The following is a 23,091-nucleotide window of genomic DNA, read 5'->3' on the forward strand; positions in this document are numbered from 1 at the left end:
CAAATGGCAGTTACATTTTCAGGGGTCAACAACTGCCCTATCTGCTCATATGTGTTATTAAATTCTGTGGCTTAAAGGCCCTGTTTAAGAAATTTTTGAAGCAATTCACAGTCTAGTAGTCCCTGAACCACATTATATTCCCTTGCCCTCCCTGCAATGCTAAAGTTCTTAATGAGCAAAGTCTAGATGTCCCCTTGTTCCAATCTCTCATCTGACTGGTGTTCCCTTTCAATTTAAATGGGTTTATTTGCTAAAATAATAAAATAATAGGTGCTAGTCCACATTACAACCATCATAAATCTTTGTTAAAGAATATAAGTTATGATCACCATAAAGCTGTGTTGGCTTTGTGGAATGGACGACTGATCTATTTCAGCCAAACGCCAGGGTTGTGTACTGTGGCAAAAGATCACGGTAATTACAGACGATTATCATGACAACTTATTTCTGATTTAAATTTGTCAGCAAAAGTTTATATAATTAGAATTACAAAAATCTAGACAGACACACCTGAGCTATCTGGAAGTATTTCTAATACTACTACGTACCTATTACTTATTACTACTTACTACCGACATAACACAAATAGTAGTAAAAAAATAATTACTCAAAAATAAATAACAGAAGTAAGAAATACCATCCAATCTCTTACTGCCTGAGGATGAACTCATCAGTTTGTGTAACTCATTTTGTATTCTACACATTTGAGTGGAAAAACAAGCCATCAGCTGAAAGAGCTAAACAAACAATCTGGAATATATTACCCCTAGACCTCTGCCAGCTATTTTCAGCATCAGAGGACAATTCATTCAGTCTTTCAGGTCTGATTACTAAGAGAATGTCTGATGTTAAATGCAAGTCTGCAATATCCCATCTCCATCACACCTGTGTGTGAGGCATCACAAATATCAAGTAAATTTTCATGCATGCTATACCTTCCATATTTAGCAACCTGCTTCATTAATTCCCCCAAACTATAACAAATCAAAAATAAGTAATCCTTACAAATCTGAAAACTTCGAGATTGTTTTACAAAATACAGCTGACCATAACAGGCATATACAGTCATGTAGTAACTATCACTGGAAAATTGACTTTCATTACTATGACTACGGCAACACAAAAGAGCAATAACAATGCTTGGAATGCACACGTAAACAAATTGATAACTCAGTGAATGTCCCCTACTGCAAGCCTCACTGAGGTCTGTCAAGATGATCAGTCACGGACAATCTACTTTAAGTCATATCTGTGATGCCTGGAGACACATGATCATAAATATTTTAAGTTCTTGGTATGAAGATTTGTGTGCCAGCTTGACCACTGTACTGCAGTAAACAAAGTACAAAGTACCGTGTTCTGCCTTCAGCTGACAATGGGTGGAAGTGGCCTTCAGTGGACCTAAGCTAAGTGACTGGACAAGTTGTTCTGTTCAGAACAGAAATATACAATTTATGTGCATCAATGAAAGCAGTTTTAAACTGTCCACCATCCACAGATATTATCTGCGACCATTACATATATTTATTTTTAATGAACATAGGAATAAACATTTTGCTACATCTTCTGAGAAGCTAACAGTAGCACATGTCTCTGACAGTGTACCAGACAATCAATGATTGACAAGAGTGATGTAATTAATTATGTCCTCATCCCGCTAAGCCTGATGAAGCCAGCTCCATACTTAGCACATACACACACAGCTGTCACGTAACATATTGCCAGCTGAAGCAGGTACGATTCAGGAACTGTGAAAATCTAGGTTAGAACTGGTCATAAGACTGCATGGTCAAGCTTGCTGACTTAGTGATGTGATCGAACATGTGATCGTATCTCATTCATGACGATGATCACAGGGTTGTCTGGTCCAGACTAGATTATTTACAGACTGCTGCCATACAGCTAGAATATTGCTGAGTGAGGCATAAAAATTAACTCATTCACACTCAGTGTTCTGTGTCAGTGTGTCAAGGATGAATACTAGTACTGCTCCTGAATCCATAAAATCAATATACAATGCCTACTATGCGAGCAAAGGCTATATGAAAATGTTTCCTTAACAGATAACATTCAAAGACCTTCCAATAATCCCATAATGCACTATTATCTGTTCTAATAAAACCAACTGGAGCCATCCATTACATAATCATGATAGTTCGAGATGGTGAGTTAATGCTATATTTTTTCCAGACATCCAGTGTGAGGGTGAGCAAGTTCACCAGAAATGGGCTTCACATATGGTGGCCATGTGATGAATGAAACCTGTGTCTATGGTATAAAACAAGAGACATGTCTGAGAATGGCACCTGACACACACAAATGCATGTGCATGCATAAAAGATGGTCGAGACATATAGTGGCCAACACATATAGAGCTGATGACCAGAGTCAACCTTCAAAGGAAAACAGAAACAAGAAGAGAAAAGACAGAAAGAAGATCAGTCCTTGTCTACTGAAGAAGACAGATTATCAATGGATGACATGTATTAATATATACTCAAGCTGACATACTTTCAATGGAAGATACAAAGGGGGTCCTAAATGATAGAAAACAGAAAGGAGTCCCTGAAGATACAAATCCAGACAGACAAACAGTCAGATCTGTCTGATGGAGACCACAAGAGAGACAAGCATGGCCCTGACTGGAAGAAGTGACATGACAACAATGTAGGGACAGGACGGATGTAGAATCAGGATGTCTTCAGTCTGTCAAGGGTCAAGTGCAGAAGAATGATGTCACGAGATTGGAGCTGTGAGGAAGACAAGTCTTACACCCAGACAACAAACCATAAGTTTTACAACAGATTGTGTGAATTGTTGTATATCAGCTCAATAAGCAAATCCTTAACGGATATAAAAGTACATAAATCAGATCCTGTTTGCTACCCGAGGAAAAAGAGTCTGGAATTCATGGTAATTCAAAGACTGATCTTGGGTTAAAAAAGATCAACTACAAGTACTTCTTGTTAACACACACAGAACTGTTTCTCCATGTAGTCATGTATGCAACTCTTAACATCCTGCAATATTCCCTTATGGTATGATACAACATACTGCATTCATTAAAGATGTTTGTGACCTTGAAGCCTAAATATACTTCCCTTTACATCATATGACACAAGTCTGTCATTCTCCATAAGAATGGATGGCTTTTTTTAGAGTCTTCTTGATAAACAAAAAAAAAAAAAAAAAAAAAAACATACTTGAAAAGCAAGGATTAATATGGTTTATACGTTTGCAAGTGTTTGGGTGGCATGACAGCAAAAATCCCACGACCACAACACTTGTAAAGTGAAGCCCTACGTTGGCAATATGTCCATGTTTGAAGCAAAAAGCACTTATTCAAAGAAGATAACTGCAAATAAAGGTCTAGACTTCAACAACACATTAAATGTTTCACTCTCACAGACTCCACTCCACCTTTCTCCCCTGATCAACTTTCCTTTCGTAAAAACTTCATAAACATACCATATTACTCATTGCAGACCATATTGTCTTGTTGATATTATAGATTTTTACAGAGCACAAATGACAACTTGTATTTAAGTGCCTAGTTGTTTTATCAAAGCTTGAACAGACTGCAGTCTAAGTAAACTTAGTCTCAGTGTATTTCGTTACACTCCACCACTGAGTCTAACAAAACCTAGTAGAAGGTCGCGTCAGGTAACCTTTGAGCGACCAATGACCGTCCAATCAAACGCGAAACGGTTAAATAGATTTAACCAATCAGACAACGGCTACTATTTAGGGATCGGAGGGACTTTCAAAATATTCAGGTCACTGACACAGATCGCTTTGGGGTTTCTGTTGACATAGTTACCATTAGCTAATATTGCCACAAGACGACATCCTTGAATATTGCCAAAAACACCATTTCAGCGACTGTTTACTCACCGTTATCATGGTTGTGCGTACGCCGTGTGCATCACCCGGAAGTGAGCGAACACTAAATAGCAATTGGAATCATTCGGGTACAAACCTTTTCCAAAAGTTCTAAAGGTATGTGCGAATGTGCACTTTCGCGATTTGGTAAGTTGTGTTCTGATTGGTCAATCTCAAAGGCTTCCTGATGCGACCTCCCATAAGGTTTTGTTAGACTCAGTAGTGGAGTGTAACGAAAAGTACTGAGGATAAGTTTACTTAGACTGGAACAGACTGTTGAATATCGCTGAATGTCAGACAAAAACTTATTGAATGTGGTTTGAGAGACGGTTTCATTAATGATTCATACATTAGTAAATATCTCAGCAAATATGGTAGTAATTCTTATAAGAATAGAAGTGCAGTCAAACAAAGAATAATAGTCGGTCCCAGAATATTCCTACATTAGTCAGAATTTCACGGTTGTGTCCAACTTTGAAAGGGTCACAGTATTTACATAAATTTGTTAAACTTTGGACACAACCATTGGGTTGAACCTTAAAACCTTGAAGCAATTTTACATAGGTCTGACCAACTTATTCTCATATTATTTGTGTTCATTCTTATTCATCGTATGTATATAGGATACCATACTTTGTATTCATGAAATCCATGTTCTTTCTCCCACTTATTTCATCTACATCTTGCGTAACATCTGTTCAATTCAACAACCAACCAACCAATAGTCAACCAACAGTTTCGTTGATAATGACTTAATAGCAGCAAATCTTTTCTCTACTAACAACCTATTTATGCTCTTCCTTTATATTACATTGCTTTATATTGCTTTGCTTACACTAGTATTCTTGCAAACAATGCTTTAACTGTTTCTCATGTAGCTGCAGCTACAGCATAATGTATCCATGCCATCTGTCATCTACAAACAGAACGTAGTGTTTCCATTGACCCAAGTACTTTATAAACAAAGCAACAGGATAACCATGTTTAGACACATATATGATATTAATATATACAATGGCAAAGCCAGATTGTTTTTCTCATTGAAGACAATAAATTACATTCGATTAAAATATTAATAAAAACATTTTACACTGAAAAAAATTATAGACAGACAGACAGACATTTCAAACATGTTCAATTCCTACTTCTTCACATATAAATAAAAACATATCATGATATAAGAAAATAACTTCATACGGCTTAATGAAAAAAAGTAACATGTCTTCAGAAAGGAGAATACTACAGTATGATATACCAAAGATATACAATGTGCTGACACATGATGTAATCATCCAACACCTGTCTATACCCAGGGATAGGCATTACAGTATCATCAAAGCACCATGCCGTTTCAAAGCTCCAATGATCAATAACAACCATATACAGTAGTAATACTCCAGATAATTCCACTATGACGTCAACAATGGCAACTCTAGAAGGAGGCTATATATCACTGGTATGAGGACATCGCAAAGCAATGAACCTAGAATTAATGATACCTGAATTCTATAACAGCTGACCATTGATTTGGTGATACTTTTCCTGCTTTTTCTGCTTCATAAGGCATATTTACAGTTTTCAACTATGTTTTCATTAAAACCTTTGTATAAGATGTGCACACACAGGATTTCAGTTTCATACTGGGCCACAAACCAAGTCGCTTTCTGATGGTGTATACCTGAGCTTGTAGAATTTCAGTCTATTTATGGTCTTTGTAACATGTCCTGGTATCACAGCTTGGGTTGGGGAAACTGACGCCATTGATTACCACAGATGAACATCAAGTTTAACATTTTCATTCAACAAGAAATATCACTGATCAAATGGTTTCAAAATGAGTAATTTCACCCCCAAATCTCAAACACCACTTCAGTAAAAATATATTAACTCTGCATGTTTTATCAACCAACCGCAGGAGGAGATGAAAGTGAGTGAGTTTAGTTTTATAACTTACTCAGCAATACTCCAGCTATGTGGTGGTAATCTGTAAATGATTGGGTCTGGTCCACACAATCCTGTGATCAACAGCACGAACATCGATCTACACATCTGAGATATGATGACTCATCAGCAAAGACAGTCAGCCTGACCACCCGATCCCATTAGTTGCCTCTTATGACAAGCATGGGTTAATGAAGATCAATTCTAACCTTGATCTTAAAGAGTGAAGAGGTAATAAAAGAACACATTATGACTTAACTGTTAATCCACAAAATGCATAAAATATTTAAGTTAATTGAAATCTGTGTTTTGGAAAGGCATTTAGAAGTTGGACAAATATAAATACATGATATGTTTGCATGGATAACACGAGGAACACCTAATGAAGGAGCAAGAAATCTCTCTGAAACATTGTACAAAGAATAAAAAGTTGTTATTCATAGAAACGTGTCACGCATTCACAGTGAAAACTTGTTGAAATGATTGCAATTGTGTCTACATCATAAGAGTTGGGATGTGTAGATATTATACAGGTGATTGTTGGACCATGCAGACTCTGTATTGGAACACCAGGGCAGCACAAGTCAACACAAGGAGGTTAGTGTGACACGAGAACAGATAGTACATGTACGCTGGTGACAGAAGAGATCAGGTGTTACATCTCACACCCAACTCTGCTTCAAAGCTCTGTAATAGTCTCTATATGTCACTGTTTACTTAACCTGGTGTTGATCCAGGTGAGCGAATTATCTGGGAAATACATCTTGGTTTGTGATCAAACAGGGATCTTCCCTCAGCGGGAAATATTGGGACAAGAGTTAAGCTTTCATGTATCATACCGTATAACACTCACGTGAATATGCTTCACTTGTGGTGTGCATGAGAGTGCAAGATGTACAGTGTGTTAAAATACAAAACTGTCTCTGGGGTAAGATGATTGTAATTCCTGTGTTTCAGTGTTACTGTAACTAAGGTGGCTTGGGGAAGGAAACCCTTCATACTTGCTGGTGATACATGTAAGTCAAATGCCTAACCCACCTCCAACTTGCACAACTCATGCACACTGGTGTATCACGGCATCAGAGCATTCATCGTCCATGCACAACAAACTGTCACCCAGATAGACAGAGCCTAATAAGGTGTTCAGCCAAAGCTGCAAAGCCATGGGGGGAAGAAGCAATTTATACTCAATACTGACAAGTCCAAGTCATACTACTAGATCACCTGTAACGTGCACAAGGTGTCTGCTCATCATGCTGAAGACCATGCTTGAACTCAGCGCATGGGTACAGTGAAGTCTATTTCCGGTGTCCTCTGCATGATGTTGCTGGATATTACTAAAAGCATCATAAAACCTCACTCACTCACTCACTTTCTAACCTGCACAAGACAAGCACTCACACAAAAGAACATGCAGTGTAACAAGTTCTAAACCAAACAGATTCCCAATCACAATGATGCAGAACCCACTGAGCCATCTGGCAAAAGAGGCTTTGGGGAAAGAAGCCCTTTACACTATGTCATGCAAGTCATATGCCCAACCTGGTTCTAACCTGCACAACACAAGTACACAGGAGCATCACAACATCCATCATTAAGGCACAACAACTTGTAAATCAAACAAGCTGATTTCACAACGATTCAGATCCTAATGAGGTGTTCGACCAAAGCTGCCTCTTCATCTAATACAAGCTACCAGTCCTGTTTATTGTGAAAGGTCACATGTGTTATTGTGACATATCCCTGAGTATCGAAGCGACATGTACTCCACACGGTTGTACCCACACTAACAACTGACTGGCGCACCATCCCCAAACACTGCTACAGAAAGGCCAAAGTGTCAATGGCCTGATATCCATGGCAGAATTTTCTGCTCTGGTAATCTTTTTGTCCAGGGGGAATTATCGGAAGTTAACGACAATAAATAGCTTCTGGCTGAGCTGCTTGAGATTTCCCTGTGGTGCAACCAAAGAAATACTTTTTATTCACTAAAGCAAAGGTTGAGAACTCCGTCAAGTTTGCACTACTGTATATACAACCATGTACACAGTAGAAAGTGGATTCCTTAGGTGTGCAAGTAACAGTGAGTGAAAGAGTATGTACAACCATGTACACAGTAGAAAGTGGATTCCTTAGGTGTGCAAGTAACAGTGAGTGAAAGAGTATGTACAACCATGTACACAGTAGAAAGTGGATTCCTTAGGTGTGCAAGTAACAGTGAGTGAAAGAGTATGTACAACCATGTACACAGTAGAAAGTGGATTCCTTAGGTGTGCAAGTAACAGTGAGTGAAAGAGTATGTACAACCATGTACACAGTAGAAAGTGGATTCCTTAGGTGTGCAAGTAACAGTGAGTGAAAGAGTATGTACAACCATGTACACAGTAGAAAGTGGATTCCTTAGGTGTGCAAGTAACAGTGAGTGAAAGAGTATGTACAACCATGTACACAGTAGAAAGTGGATTCCTTAGGTGTGCAAGTAACAGTGAGTGAAAGAGTATGTACAACCATGTACACAGCAGAAAGTGGATTCCTTAGGTGTGCAAGTAACAGTGAGTGAAAGAGTATGTACAACCATGTACACAGCAGAAAGTGGATTCCTTAGGTGTGCAAGTAACAGTGAGTGAAAGAGTATGTACAACCATGTACACAGCAGAAAGTGGATTCCTTAGGTGTGCAAGTAACAGTGAGTGAAAGAGTATGTACAACCATGTACACAGTAGAAAGTAACAGTGAGTGAAAGAGTATGTACAACCATGTAGACAGTAGAAAGTGGATTCCTTAGGTGTGCAAGTAACAGTGAGTGAAAGAGTATGTACAACCATGTACACAGTAGAAAGTGGATTCCTTAGGTGTGCAAGTAACAGTGAGTGAAAGAGTATGTACAACCATGTACACAGTAGAAAGTGGATTCCTTAGGTGTGCAAGTAACAGTGAGTGAAAGAGTATGTACAACCATGTACACAGTAGAAAGTGGATTCCTTAGGTGTGCAAGTAACAGTGAGTGAAAGAGTATGTACAACCATGTACACAGTAGAAAGTGGATTCCTTAGGTGTGCAAGTAACAGTGAGTGAAAGAGTATATACAACCATGTACACAGCAGAAAGTGGATTCCTTAGGTGTGCAAGTAACAGTGAGTGAAAGAGTATGTACAACCATGTACACAGCAGAAAGTGGATTCCTTAGGTGTGCAAGTAACAGTGAGTGAAAGAGTATGTACAACCATGTACACAGCAGAAAGTGGATTCCTTAGGTGTGCAAGTAACAGTGAGTGAAAGAGTATGTACAACCATGTACACAGTAGAAAGTGGATTCCTTAGGTGTGCAAGTAACAGTGAGTGAAAGAGTATGTACAACCATGTACACAGTAGAAAGTGGATTCCTTAGGTGTGTGCAAGTAACAGTGAGTGAAAGAGTATATACAACCATGTACACAGCAGAAAGTGGATTCCTTAGGTGTGCAAGTAACAGTGAGTGAAAGAGTATGTACAACCATGTACACAGTAGAAAGTGGATTCCTTAGGTGTGCAAGTAACAGTGAGTGAAAGAGTATGTACAACCATGTAGACAGTAGAAAGTGGATTCCTTAGGTGTGCAAGTAACAGTGAGTGAAAGAGTATGTACAACCATGTACACAGTAGAAAGTGGATTCCTTAGGTGTGCAAGTAACAGTGAGTGAAAGAGTATGTACAACCATGTACACAGCAGAAAGTGGATTCCTTAGGTGTGCAAGTAACAGTGAGTGAAAGAGTATGTACAACCATGTACACAGTAGAAAGTGGATTCCTTAGGTGTGCAAGTAACAGTGAGTGAAAGAGTATGTACAACCATGTACACAGTAGAAAGTGGATTCCTTAGGTGTGCAAGTAACAGTGAGTGAAAGAGTATGTACAACCATGTACACAGTAGAAAGTGGATTCCTTAGGTGTGCAAGTAACAGTGAGTGAAAGAGTATGTACAACCATGTACACAGTAGAAAGTGGATTCCTTAGGTGTGCAAGTAACAGTGAGTGAAAGAGTATGTACAACCATGTACACAGTAGAAAGTGGATTCCTTAGGTGTGCAGGTAACAGTGAGTGAAAGAGTATGTACAACCATGTACACAGTAGAAAGTGGATTCCTTAGGTGTGCAAGTAACAGTGAGTGAAAGAGTATGTACAACCATGTGCACAGCAGAAAGTGGTTTAGGCATGCAACATATTGTGAATGACAGAGTTCAATTTTATGCTGCTTTTAGCAATATTCCAGCAATTCTGTGACACCAGAAATGAGCTTCACGTTCAGTTCAAATGAAGGAAATCCAACCTGGGTCTTTGGCATAATGAACAAATGCTTGAAACATAAGGCCACCCCAGTGCATCATGTAATTTTAAATATTTAACTGTCCTATCAGTGTTTAGTGGCTGTTATTGAAGTTCAACAGGTATTGTGTCTCATCCTGAGAATATTTCTTTTCTTCACGACCAAGATCAGAAAAACCTCAGCTAATTTGATGCTAATGCAGTGTAAAACAATATGTAAAAGCATTTCACTATTGTTAATTGCTATTTCACTTGATCAGTGATACATGTCAGATATTGTGAATGAGTGAGTGGGTTGGGATCAATGCTAATTTGAACATTATCCAAGTCACATCGGCATGTGAGTTCAACATGAGAGGGTAGCCCAAACACAGCTAAGCTGTAAACTACTTTGATAAAACCTACCAGGTTCTGGACATATTCAGGGTGAACCAGAATTTGAACCTCTAATCACTAACAGTGAAACGGAATATCACGGTATTAGTAGAGTCATGGTATCTTGTTTTCTGTACCATAATGCACGATGTCATATTCAGTTATCATACCATCATTTTGTTAACCTTTAAAACCTGTTCTAACATGTCAGAAAATCGAATCATTTTGTCCAAAACCTATATAGGTTTGGTTCTTGTCAATTTTCTGCAATATCTCATACCAATGAAACGGACCAAACCAAAGGCCTTGTACTGCTATACACACTGTACCATGGTAAGAGTGTACCATTTCAACCCTAACAATCAGTTTCACGACAAGGCCACAACCATGGGCATGTAGGAGGTTAATAAACAGAGGCACTTAGTAAAATCCAAGCAAAATCTTCAATAAGCAAAACTTTTTGTCTGACTGAGGGTACTAGTGACAACAAAATAGTTCAGGTGCTGACATAAAATGTTGGTTTATCTTAAATTAGAGTAATGTTGCAAGTATCTTAAATCTGCTATTTTTTTTTTGTTTATTTATTTTTTTTTTTAAAGAAAACTGTAACATTCTAAAGCAGCATCTCATTTGGCATCACTCACCAACTACAAAGAATACCAACAACTTGTTTGAAAAATTGGGGAGTGGCTGTTATTGGCACAGAGTGTTCAATACTGCAAAATACAGAATTTCATTTGCGTCAGTATATCAAGACACATCATTATACTCTGACCAATGGCTATATAGCTAACACCAGATAAACTACTAATACAAACAATTTGGTGCATATTCCTCAAACAAGGAAGACAACTCACCAATATGACTTCGAACCTAGCATTGACTTCATCTGTGGAGTATCCTTTGACAGTTGTCTCCCAAGACGGCTCAGCTTGACCGCCATTCTGATCCTCAATGTACTGTTTGGGATAGCTGGATACGCTTTTCTGTTTATTTCGATCCTTTCCGAGACGGAACGTTCCACCAACCTTGTCCAGCTGTAAAAGAACAGAGAAAGTCAGTTACACACACTATCAATGACACTTGTTGAATGTTAACACACAAAAATAATATTCAGCCAAATCATATTCTCTTACTGCAATAACACAATGCTTATCCTACTCCTGGGACCAAACACCTGACAATACCATGGAAAGATTTATATTATACTAAATGAAGATGCCACTCAACAGAAAGCAAGGTCTCTGATAATTTTCTGAACTGACTTGAGCTACTAAAAATAGAATTGGAATTCCCAGATGAGGCATCTCCCAAAGCTGAGTCTGAGCCTATGGGCTCGATTTATGAAACCTTCTGTCAATGTAGATAATATACATCAATATGGTTAATCTAATTTTGTCTCTTATTGTATATATTAGAACAATTAAAAGCTTTAAATTAGGCAAACCTGGTTAATACAAGTTTCTTTGAAATAATTATAAGTATTAATGAATGAATCATAAATACAGACGAAAACAGAATTTATGTGAAAAACTGAAAGATCTGCTGCAGTTGTTGTATTATGTTTAACAACACATTGAGCAATGCTCCACCTTTACTGATATCAGGCGGTTATGGTTTCACTCTGGACAAAACAAATCAGTGATTGTATAATGAACAATTTCTACACCACTGACAAGCAACAAGCCTGACCAATCGATCCATTCACAACTATTCACTAGTTCTACAAGGATTCCCTTGTGAATAAGTGAATGGAACTGTGTTCTTTCATGATTGTCATTCACTGCTCATGGCCACTAGAACCGAATATTTACAAAAATGTTTAAAAGAGTGTCTTTTAATTCACAAAATTACAGAAGATAAATCATGGGGTATTAACCAAGCTAATACAGACAGATAAACAGGTCTTAAAGCTGTATTTAATCCAACTGCTATTCTTATTCATAAATGATGATGTCTTGCTAGTCACATAGTCGTCATCATGTTTGACCGTTGCTGCATGCAGCGTCAAACAAACAGATGATTCACAATTAACAGCTCTTAAAGTGTAGCAAAAACATTTTGTCCAACAAAAGCCATAATCATGGTAACAGTTACCTCTCAAAACAAGATCTGATCTCGACTGATTGCCATTTCAAGCCATTATTCATGTTATGTAAAACAAAACGTAATGAAAAATATTTTATCAATAAATTGTAAAACAAAGATAATATACCTAACTTTCTCCAGAAAAGTCATTACATGTGACATATTACTTCAAAAGTCTAAAATTAAACGTAAAATTAATCTGACAATTTCATGAAAAGAATTCAATGGCTTATGGGCTGTGATGGACATTATGAGATTTAAACATATCGTCTTTCAATCAAATTATGAATATGGTTGGTCAAATCACCCATTTTGAAAAGTGATGTACTAGATTCTGTAAGTATACTATATATAACCTTGTCCTTTTCAATCCATACAACACTTTAAAAATAAATGTCAAGGAGCATCAGATGTTCCTGGCAACTAATTCTTGGCAAATCAGACAGCATGTGGCTGAATAAACGTCCACTAATCCGTGCTTTCTAAGACCAAGCCACAAGTACTGCATGTAAAGAGCAGACTAAGTAATGAAAGGTGTAGGTGCAAATTCAGTTACATATATAAACATATATAACCATGAAGGTGTAATGAGGAACAATGGACATTCCTAATGCACCCTCTATGTCCAGCTGGAGGTCATTAGGCACGATGGTGTAAACCAGACCTTTCGCAAACACACCCGACTGAGAGGCGTTTCCGCCTTCACTGAGGAGCATTCCACAACCTGAGGCTGGATAATCATGAACCTGCCATGAGGATGAGAGGCCATAAGGGATGACAATCAATGAATCATCATCATCATCATCATCATCATCATCATCATCATCATCATCATCATCATCATCATCATCATCATCATCATCATCACCACCACCACCACCACCACCACCACCACCATGATGCTCTACATACAACAAATGTCACAGTATTTTAATTCCGTATTGTGCCTGGTGAATACTGGTTGAAAGCCAAAGATACAGATATATACCAACACTAAAAGCGACTGTTCCGTGTTTGCAAGAAGACATACAACTTTGTGGAAAACAACTCCATTCTGTGATGTTTCAATATAGATTGTGATGTCACAATGCTCTAGTGAAATCATTATGTAAACATAAATAATATGTTGTGTGTTGATATGTTTGTTTATCAGTTGCTTTATTTTGACTTTGGACATTATTCCAAGTATATGACAGGGGTAAAAATAATCATGACCAGAAAATCATGTGATCAACATCATGAGCATCAACCTATGCAATTGGGATAGCATGACATGAGTCAACTCAGTCATCATGTCTGATCATCCTTTAAGTACTTATGAACAATTCTAACCCATGTTTTCAAGAGTGATATATGTTATAAACAACAGATTAACGTTACAACACTTAATCGAGTGCAAAATGCAATAAACCAAAAAAGTTGTAAACCATGAATTTGTGTGTGTCATTATGGACTCACCAGCTTCCAGTAAGCCAATCAAATGCTTGTTACACATATGGTGTGGAGATGTATTGTGGATAAGGAGTAACTGGGATTCAAACCCATTATCATTCTCTACAGTGTGCCATCTGAGCACAAACAAATGAATGAATGAAGGAAGGAAGTGAGGAATGAGACTGGCTGTGTGAGTGAATAAGTGAATGAGTGAAATCTATCTCGACACATTTAAAATAAAAAGTAATAACAAAACATAAAAATAAAAACATGATCCTAATACTTCACTGCAAAACAAACAGATGAACATGTGACCCATTTAACTTGAACAAGGCATATAGCATTTGAGAAACACTTTGGTTCACTGAAATTGATGACGTCCTGTCAATAGACTTAAATGGTAATTCACATGAAACAAAACCATAATATATTCATGCAACACCTGTGTACTCTATCCCCTATGTTACACTTACCGCAGCAGCCCATTTTAATTTCACTGTCGGAATCCTAGACATCCTTGACACAACGAAAACAAATAAAAGCCTTGCAGCTCTGAAGATGAGGACCTTTTACTTAGTTAGGTGTAAATCAGTAAATCCCATTTAGAATCACAACACATATGGCCAGGGTTTCATCACAAAGAGTTGCACAATGCTGACACGGTATATCCCTTTAGAAAGCTTGCTGTCAAATCCAACGTCAGAAAATTTGACGCAATATAAAAACAGAGCAAGAGTCTACAATCCTGTGTTATCACAAACATTTTGTTTTAAACATTAACCAAACATCCCGACTTGACTTCAAACAACCTGATCAAACATGGCCGACTAACGGAGTATCCGAGTCGGAAGCATCTCCCAACAGTTGTCGACATCGTCGTATCACAGCAGTTAGAAGGACGTACGTCTTCTATAATTCATGTCCTCATAATTACCAAAGGGAACACAGTGGATTCAGTTCAACCATAGCTGTGTCAACACTTCCTGAAGTTTTTACATTTCTTACACCTGTAGCTAAAAACATGCTAGCAAACACACCTGTGATTACACATAAATTAACAATACCCCGTAACACTAGGTAACACAACAACAATAGGTGGATCGTTCAGGCACATTCACCATAATCTACTGATTGTGACCATAGGAGAACATTATGTCACTCAGCTCATGATGGTTGTAGCCATTTGTCACAGAGCGTAACTAAACATAAGCAAATCATTCATGCATGTTTGACTGGTTGCGTAACTTCCCTCTGCATGCGATCATTTTGCACTATGTACGTACAATATAAGCTGGTTATCATGTAGTTACGGTAGAAAGTACTGCATAACCTGCTTGGAACTGTATCCAGACAGGAAAAAACCTGATGATCTAAATGTCAAAATATTATCAGTTTAATTATCAATATTATCAGAAAAAGCAATATTTAAAAAACTGAAATCTTCCAAAAGTAAGCGTTCATGTTTATGTCCTCCATTTAAAACCTTGTCAAAAAAGCAGAGCTGTGTTTCTTCTGCTGGTTCTAGAATTCGAACATTACTGAGAAAGTGTAATCCTTAATACAAACTGAGGTATGACTGATTGATCTTTTATGCTTCTTCAGTAGAAATGCTTCCGAGACTTAAATTAAAGTGAGTGAGTTTAGTTTTATGCCACTTTTAGCAATATGTGGGGAATCGAACCCAGGTTTTGGGCATGTCAAACAAACCCTTAACCACAAAAATGCTCCTCCGATATAATATACCAGACTTCACTTGTTCAATGATGCCACAATGTAAGTAACACAACCAGATTAACATCATGACCATATACATACCCACTTGCAACTTATTTATTAAATATCTGAGGCAGATTTTACACCACTTTTCGTGTCAGCAATACTACAGCAATATCACCGCAGGGGCTTTGTACACTGTGCCTATGTGGGGAATCGAACTTTTGATCTCAGTATGACGGAGAATGCACTAACAGCCAGGCCACCTAACTGCTCTATTCAGTATTATGCAGTGTTTGTATGACTTTGCATCATATTCATTGAGCATGATACATTAACATGATAAACCTGTCAGAGGTGAATCCACAAAATACTCAAATATGTGAGATGCTGACAAACTGTAACAGCAAGGAATACCCAATGAACCAAAAGTCTGTCTTGTGTCTTTTTCACAAGTGGTTGTCAATGCAGAAATCAATTTCAAGGATATTTAAGGAAGCAGCAACACACAAGGTTTTTCAAAACACTATTGAATTCAACTTATTTTCAAGATTTTTCATGCACTGTAATGTAAGAAGAGACAAAAATGACAAGCCACTGTGTACCATGGGTGAATAAGTCAACTCCCTCACTGGGACTTCTGAAAAACTTGAACTTCCAACATCCCCTGATAAACCATAAACACTTGGTTTAGCAGACTACTGACAAGTTGTATCTCTGCCTCATTCTTCCCTTGGGGCCATGGGGTAGCTGAGTGGGTAAAGCGTTCAACATCATGCAGAAGAGACAGGTTTGAATCACAACATGGGTACAATGTTTGGAGCCTATTTCCATTATTCTACATGCAGCATAAAAATCAGCCTGTCAGACCTTTTTCAATGGACATAAATGAAATCCAGGAAAGCAAATGCCATATATCTATAGATGTGCAGTTCAGTCTGTGGAATCAGAGACTCGCCAACCACAGAAAACATTCAAGTGGTTATTGTCACTTCACAAACATCATTTTTCAATTCAAAATGTCATTAACCCACACAAAGCAAACATGAACACAAATGAACCCTACGAACACCTGAACACCTGAACACCTGCATTATTAGAACATTACTATATTCATATTTAAGATCCATGTGACGGGCATTTCGCACAGATCTCATAAGCCAATCACACTTTCCCCGGAGACAGAGGAATTCACAAAACACACAGAACTTCCAGCAGGTCACATGTATAAATTTCTATTATTTAAACAGTCTTGTGAGCTTTCTAAAAGGATACACCAGGCTACAGTGAGCTGAAGTGGAAATGAAACCACAATCCTTTATCTCTCAAATTTCACAGAAGCAGTGTTATGTCTTAACAACATAAAAGTCAGTCATCATTATGACAAAAACCTCATGCTCACTAAAGTTGACATTGGGGCCATTATGCATTAATTACTGAATTTCATTCTACAGTCCATAATTTTCAATAGGGAGAAAATCACTGCATTAATGAAAGATTTCTTTCTGTGATGAAAACAGCTCACATGTAGTCTTAGCAAACTTGAATCTTTCGTGTGATTCTTTTGACAGTAAAGCTGGGCAAAGATGTTGAACTTTATAATTCCTGAAATAGTTAATAACATATTTGTATTTATTGTGACTCTGAGTCAAAAACTTACTGTCCTTTCTGAACAAACCACATACAAACAAACCAAAAGAACCCATACACCACCATGTAAGATGGAAGAGAAATAAGGTATCAACAACAACATGGCTGACGTTAGAAAAATCACACCAAGCTGTTGCTCCATAATTCAATGAACAACTTCCACAGAAGCTCATTGATTCAACTTCCTGGGGCAACATATTACTTTGATTTTTCCATTACAGAACAATGCATCATAATACATTAATCCCAAATGGATTATTCAGCCCTCAAACATCAGTTGTTTTCACCCAAAACTGACAAATTTAGCGGAAAAGTTAGGGAAAATAGCTTGCGTTGTCTTTATAAAGTCTCTATTCTTTCTGGATGAATGGCCGTGATCCTTCATCAGGAAGGTGTACATGTGTACATTTCAAAATCTGCTACGTTTGACAGTGTAACACTGAATATATGTCAATATCTTCATTCATCACTAATGTACTGCCATTCAAATGAATCCTGAGTTCAATCAATGATATCCCATCATAATTATGACCCGATGTACAATTTCACCCCAAACCACAAGCCAAGTACCCAAAGAGTTTCCCTTTGTGGTGGCGGTCCACACATAAACATATCATTGCTATACAGACGTTACCATCATTGTTGTGAAAGCTGGCGACTTTGAAGAGCCTGAAGTGCAATTAACATCTGAGCCTGCATATCAGATATACACAAAAACACACAAAACATTTACAGCCAACATAATCTCAGTCACAAGAACCTTGGTACAAGAATCAGGCTCATTCAAACACAGGAGCACTAACCAGTCCGAGACGTAACGTGTACGCGAGACGGCCTATCGTCTCTTGTCCGCGAGACGGTGCGCTCCGCGGTACTAACTGAAGCGCTTCCCCCTAATTAATTCAATCACCGTGGAACCACCTCGATTGGGTGCGAACACGATGCAGGGTAATTAAAGCGTCCCGTAAAATCCCCAAGGGTGGTGGGGTACTTGACAGTCGTGAATGAACAGGTTTTTCGATCTCGGATGCCACGCTTTCGTCATTTGCACTGAACAGATTACAACCTGCAGAATACAAGTTGTTTGTCCGACAAAATATTTACAATCATCCTAGGTTGATGCATACTTGGCCTCTGTATTTTCGATTTTTTCGGCACGTGAAAACATCGGGAAAGCAGAATACCACGCCCAAGGTCGGCTGTTTACACATGCCAATTACACAAAAATCAACTCATCGCTCATGAAAAGGTGATTTATTTCATTTGAATGTATTACTGGTGGAAATGTCAACGTATTCATCTTGCAGAAAGTTACAGAATATTTTGAAACTAATACGACCCCTACCGCATCTTGCATGAATCAAAACTTTGCCAATTTCGTCAAGAGTAATCCTGCGAAAACTATTAAATCATTTGCATATTTTTCGGAAGTGACGTACGTCCATTGTGTAACTCCACACAGCACACAGAAAAGGGACTCGCGGTGCCAGCCAAAGCTGACATCTCGTACTGATCAAAATTAGTGTTATACTAAAATACCTGCTTCGATATTTCATTACAGCTCATGGTGTTGACATGTGGATATCGTATCTTCCTGAGTACATATCAGTTTATGCCCGCATTAGCCGTGCATGCTGTTTTACAGAACATACAGTCCCTGTAAACGTGCGCGACTGTTTCAGCCAATCAAATGAAGCGTGAACCCCTCGTATGTGAGGTGTTATCCGAACGAAGTGAGCATGCAGTTTCATCGGTATACACACTATTTTGTAAACACATCTGAAAAAATGTTATTGATGTATGAAAATTAGGCTATGATGCATATCTCTCTGAATATCTGCACGGGTATGAATCTGCAATACTTCATTGCCCAGACGATTACAGCAAACAGATTTGTAGTCTTACCAAACCGAACCAAATGCAAACGTTTCTGAACCTCTTGAAAGAGAAATGATGTTTCTTTTAAGACCACCGTAAATAGATGTGCATTGTGTAAAATGACAGAAGTTGGGAAGAAAACAAACTAATTAGATGGTAACTGTTATAAGGTTTCTGGTGAGCCGCTCAAGCGGCTCACTGATCTCGTGTTTGCTTATTGCAAGTTGAGGATGGTGTTCCTCTGTACGGTCCAGCTTGCGAATGATGACTTGTTGATCATGAAAATGCATATAAGTAACTTGAACCTAATTTATGCCTTCGGAAATTGACATGATTTGATAAAGGCATTTAAAAAAAGAAATCACACTTTGTGACATAATTTCGAAATGAAAAAAGTACGAAAATACAAATTTAAATAAGGAAACATAACGCCCCCTGCAGGTTGTAATATCTTTCGCCCCCTCTTTCGATCAAACTCCATATGACCTGGCGGATACATTACGCATTCGGTAAGATCATGTTAAGTCTACAAATCATCATTTTCTGAAGAATTGTGCATCATGTCGGCGATTTGCGTAACATCCCTCATCCTGGAAGACATCATTCCTCCATCCCCTTCAGTGTGCACAGTATATTCAGGTAAGAATGTGTTGTTTCACTTACCCTGTACACATACAGGCAACTTCAATTAGATCGAATACATACGTATTTGCATACATACCCTTTCTACAACAAAACTAACAACACACATTACCAGATCTACTTCAGGTAAAAACTGGGACTTTCTTGTTTACACATATTCTATGTATATGCTTGAAACAGAAAAGGTTTTCGTTCCTGGAAGACAGCATGGCCAGTGGAAGACAACCAGCCCCGTGTATAATCCTGCATGCTGCGTTGGACTGGGAACGGCCAAATGCCCGTTTCCGCCAGGAGTCAGCAGAATGAGGGAACACGCACATTCCTGAGAACATTGCATTATTTGTTATAAAAATGAAAATGTATGAAGCTTTCACTGAATGTTTTAGATGTATCACAGTATGTAGTACAGCTATGGTTATGAAACACAGGTACATATTTCAAATACATCAGTGCGGCGAATTGTGCTTGTCTTGGTTCATCTTTTTGGCCGAATGCAACACAATTAACTTTCATTTGGATTACGCAATTTATTGTATCACACACGTGACACTGGAGTGAAGGCTGGGCCGAACGCGGCCAGGCATAGTTAATGACTGTAGTTGGGTATCACTGCATATACAGGTGGAGACAGGCAACAGGTGTGATGCAGTACAGCACGTTACTTCAGGGTGTGTACATCTAATGAGTTTGCAGACAGTTTACACGGCTATCTGGTGGACACGGGGGGCGATTGTGCAATTTCCTGTTTACGGTGCCTTTGTCGTTCGAGGTATATTTTATGATAGCTTGAAAACACATAATTAAATGCTAATTATATGTATTCCGTTTCCTGTTTGTGTTTGATAATCTGTGAAAGGCCACAGAAATGTTTATTTTGTGGTGACAAATATTCAAGTCGCATGGAGGTGGGCAAAATAGCGTTTTCTTACTTCATTCCGATTGAACTGATCACGTGATAACGATCTCTCACGTGATAATGAGATGACATATTTATGAGGAAGAAAGGAATAAAATTGTTCCAGATGATTACAAACTCAAAATATTGTCCATAGCATTACTGATCGACGACTTATAAACAGATTTTTATTGCTTAATGTTATAATGCTTTTCAAAGTGTTCTGTTTTGGTATGAAGGAGTTATTCTTGTACTGATTATCTTCGAAGAGTACTTGAAAGTGCTGTGCGTCGTTGTCAACACTATCATCGGCTTTCCTATCTTTTACTTTGGTAGATGATTTAAACAGTATTCATAGATAAAAACAATACATTCAAAGCCAACACAGAAATATATATTTTATGTATATGCGTGAAATAGGAAGGGTTTTCCTTCCTGGACGACAGCATGGACAGGGGAAGACAACCAGACCCAGGTACAGTCCAGCATGTTGGTTTGGACAGCCTTTTCAGCCATCATCTACAGAATGAAGAAATATGTGTGTACCAGGGAGTTTTGCATTATTTGTCATTATTACGTAACCTTTCACTGAATGTTTTATATGTATTTAGTATAACTATGGAAGTAGTTATATATTCTCGGACACAGGTGCATGTTCAAAATTCTTCAGTACGGCGAATTGTATTTGTCCCCTGACAGAATGAAACACAAATAAATTTCACACAGATTATGCAATATCACACACGACACTGTTTTCCAACAATGATTAAGCCGGAATGAAGAGGATGCAGTCAGGCGTAGTTTATGACTGCAGTTGATTAGCCCTGAATATACAGGTAGGAGACTGGATACCCATTTATTGGGTTTGGAGACAGTTGACACGGCTGTCTTGTGGACACTGCCAGCCACTGTGCAGTTTCCTGCTGACGATGCTTTTATCGTCCGTGGTAAACTTAAAAACGCACAATTAAATGCTAACTATTTTGTTTGGTGTTGTTAAGCTGGTAAAAGACAGAATCATGTTTATTCAGTTGTGACAAAAATTCAGTTGATATGTAGGTGAGCAAAATCTGCTCAGGGAAGTGGCATCTTCCGTGTGTAACAGGGATGGCTCGACTGATTTTATTGCTGCAGTTGACTAATAATACAGCTTTGAAACAATGTCAGTCTAAGTAAACTCAGTCTCAATGTTATTCCTTAAACACCACCACTGAGTTTAACAAAACCTAGCAGAAGGTCGCATCAGGCAACCTTTGAGCGACCTATGACCGTCCAATCAATAGCGAGACGGTTATATAGATTTAACCAATCAGACAACGGCTACTACTTAGGGGCACAGATCTCTCCACAAACAACAATCCGCAGAAAATACAGATATTTGACCTGCGATATATACGCTTTGGGGTTTCTGTTTACATGGTGACCATTGGCTAATATTTCTGCAAGATGAGATCCCTTGAATATTGCCAAAACACTGTTTTCGGAGACAGTTAACTCTGTTGTCATGGTTGTAATGTGCGCCGTGTGAATCACCCAGAAGCGATCATACGCTAAATAACATTCGGAATCGTTCGGGTACGAACCTTTTCGAGATAAAAAGTTCAAAAGGTGTGTGCGAATGTCCACTTTCGCGATTTGGAAAGCTGTGTTCTGATTGGTCAGTCCCAAAGGTTACCTGACGCGACCTCCCATAAGGTTTTGTTAGACTCAGTAATGGAGCGTAAGGAAAAGTACTGAGGCTAAGTTTACTTAGACTGGAAACAATATATATGAATACATAAATGTCCGTCTAAATAACTCTTTTTTTTATCACATTCACGTCATCTGTTTAAAAGTGGAGAAATCGCATTTCTATAACATTACGTGTTGATGACAATGACATAAAACTTAAGGAAATGAGTGGTAATTCCTGCATGCAGTGTGTTCAAGAATACATTTTGCTTAAACTATTAAAGATCATGCAGTCCTCCGAAGTTACTTACCACTTGATGCGACTGAACATATTGAGCACCGGGTCTGCTCCCGTGGCAAAAGGCGTCTCTCGTAGTCGTAACGATCTTGTGGGTAAGGTTTGAGTGTCTGACGAGCAGTGGGAGGAAAGTAGATGTGTTTCATCGCGATTGTACACCTATGTGCATTCGTGTACACGAACAAGTACTTATACGAGGTAAATCTGCATGGAATTAGCTTTCAGAAAATATAAAGATCATGTTTGTGTGAAATGTGCACATAGGTGAAAATTGCCGTCAAAAACTGACTACTTTTGTTCGTGCTTCTGGGAAGCGTCTCT

General features: G+C 38.3%; 1 protein-coding gene across 5 annotated transcripts in view; it reads right to left on the minus strand.

Annotated features, from left to right (window-relative positions):
- LOC137274275 (protein diaphanous homolog 2-like) overlaps positions 1 to 23,091 on the minus strand; it is an 83,187-nt gene that overhangs the window by 37,575 nt on the left and 22,521 nt on the right. For all 5 annotated transcript variants that reach the window (XM_067807388.1, XM_067807390.1, XM_067807393.1 and 2 more), the window contains exon 2: positions 11,359 to 11,538. In XM_067807388.1, the coding sequence (XP_067663489.1) occupies positions 11,359 to 11,538 (180 nt within the window). The remainder of the gene's footprint in view (positions 1 to 11,358; positions 11,539 to 23,091) is intronic.

This window comes from Haliotis asinina, chromosome 2, assembly GCF_037392515.1.
Source record: "Haliotis asinina isolate JCU_RB_2024 chromosome 2, JCU_Hal_asi_v2, whole genome shotgun sequence".
NCBI lineage: Eukaryota > Metazoa > Mollusca > Gastropoda > Lepetellida > Haliotidae > Haliotis > Haliotis asinina.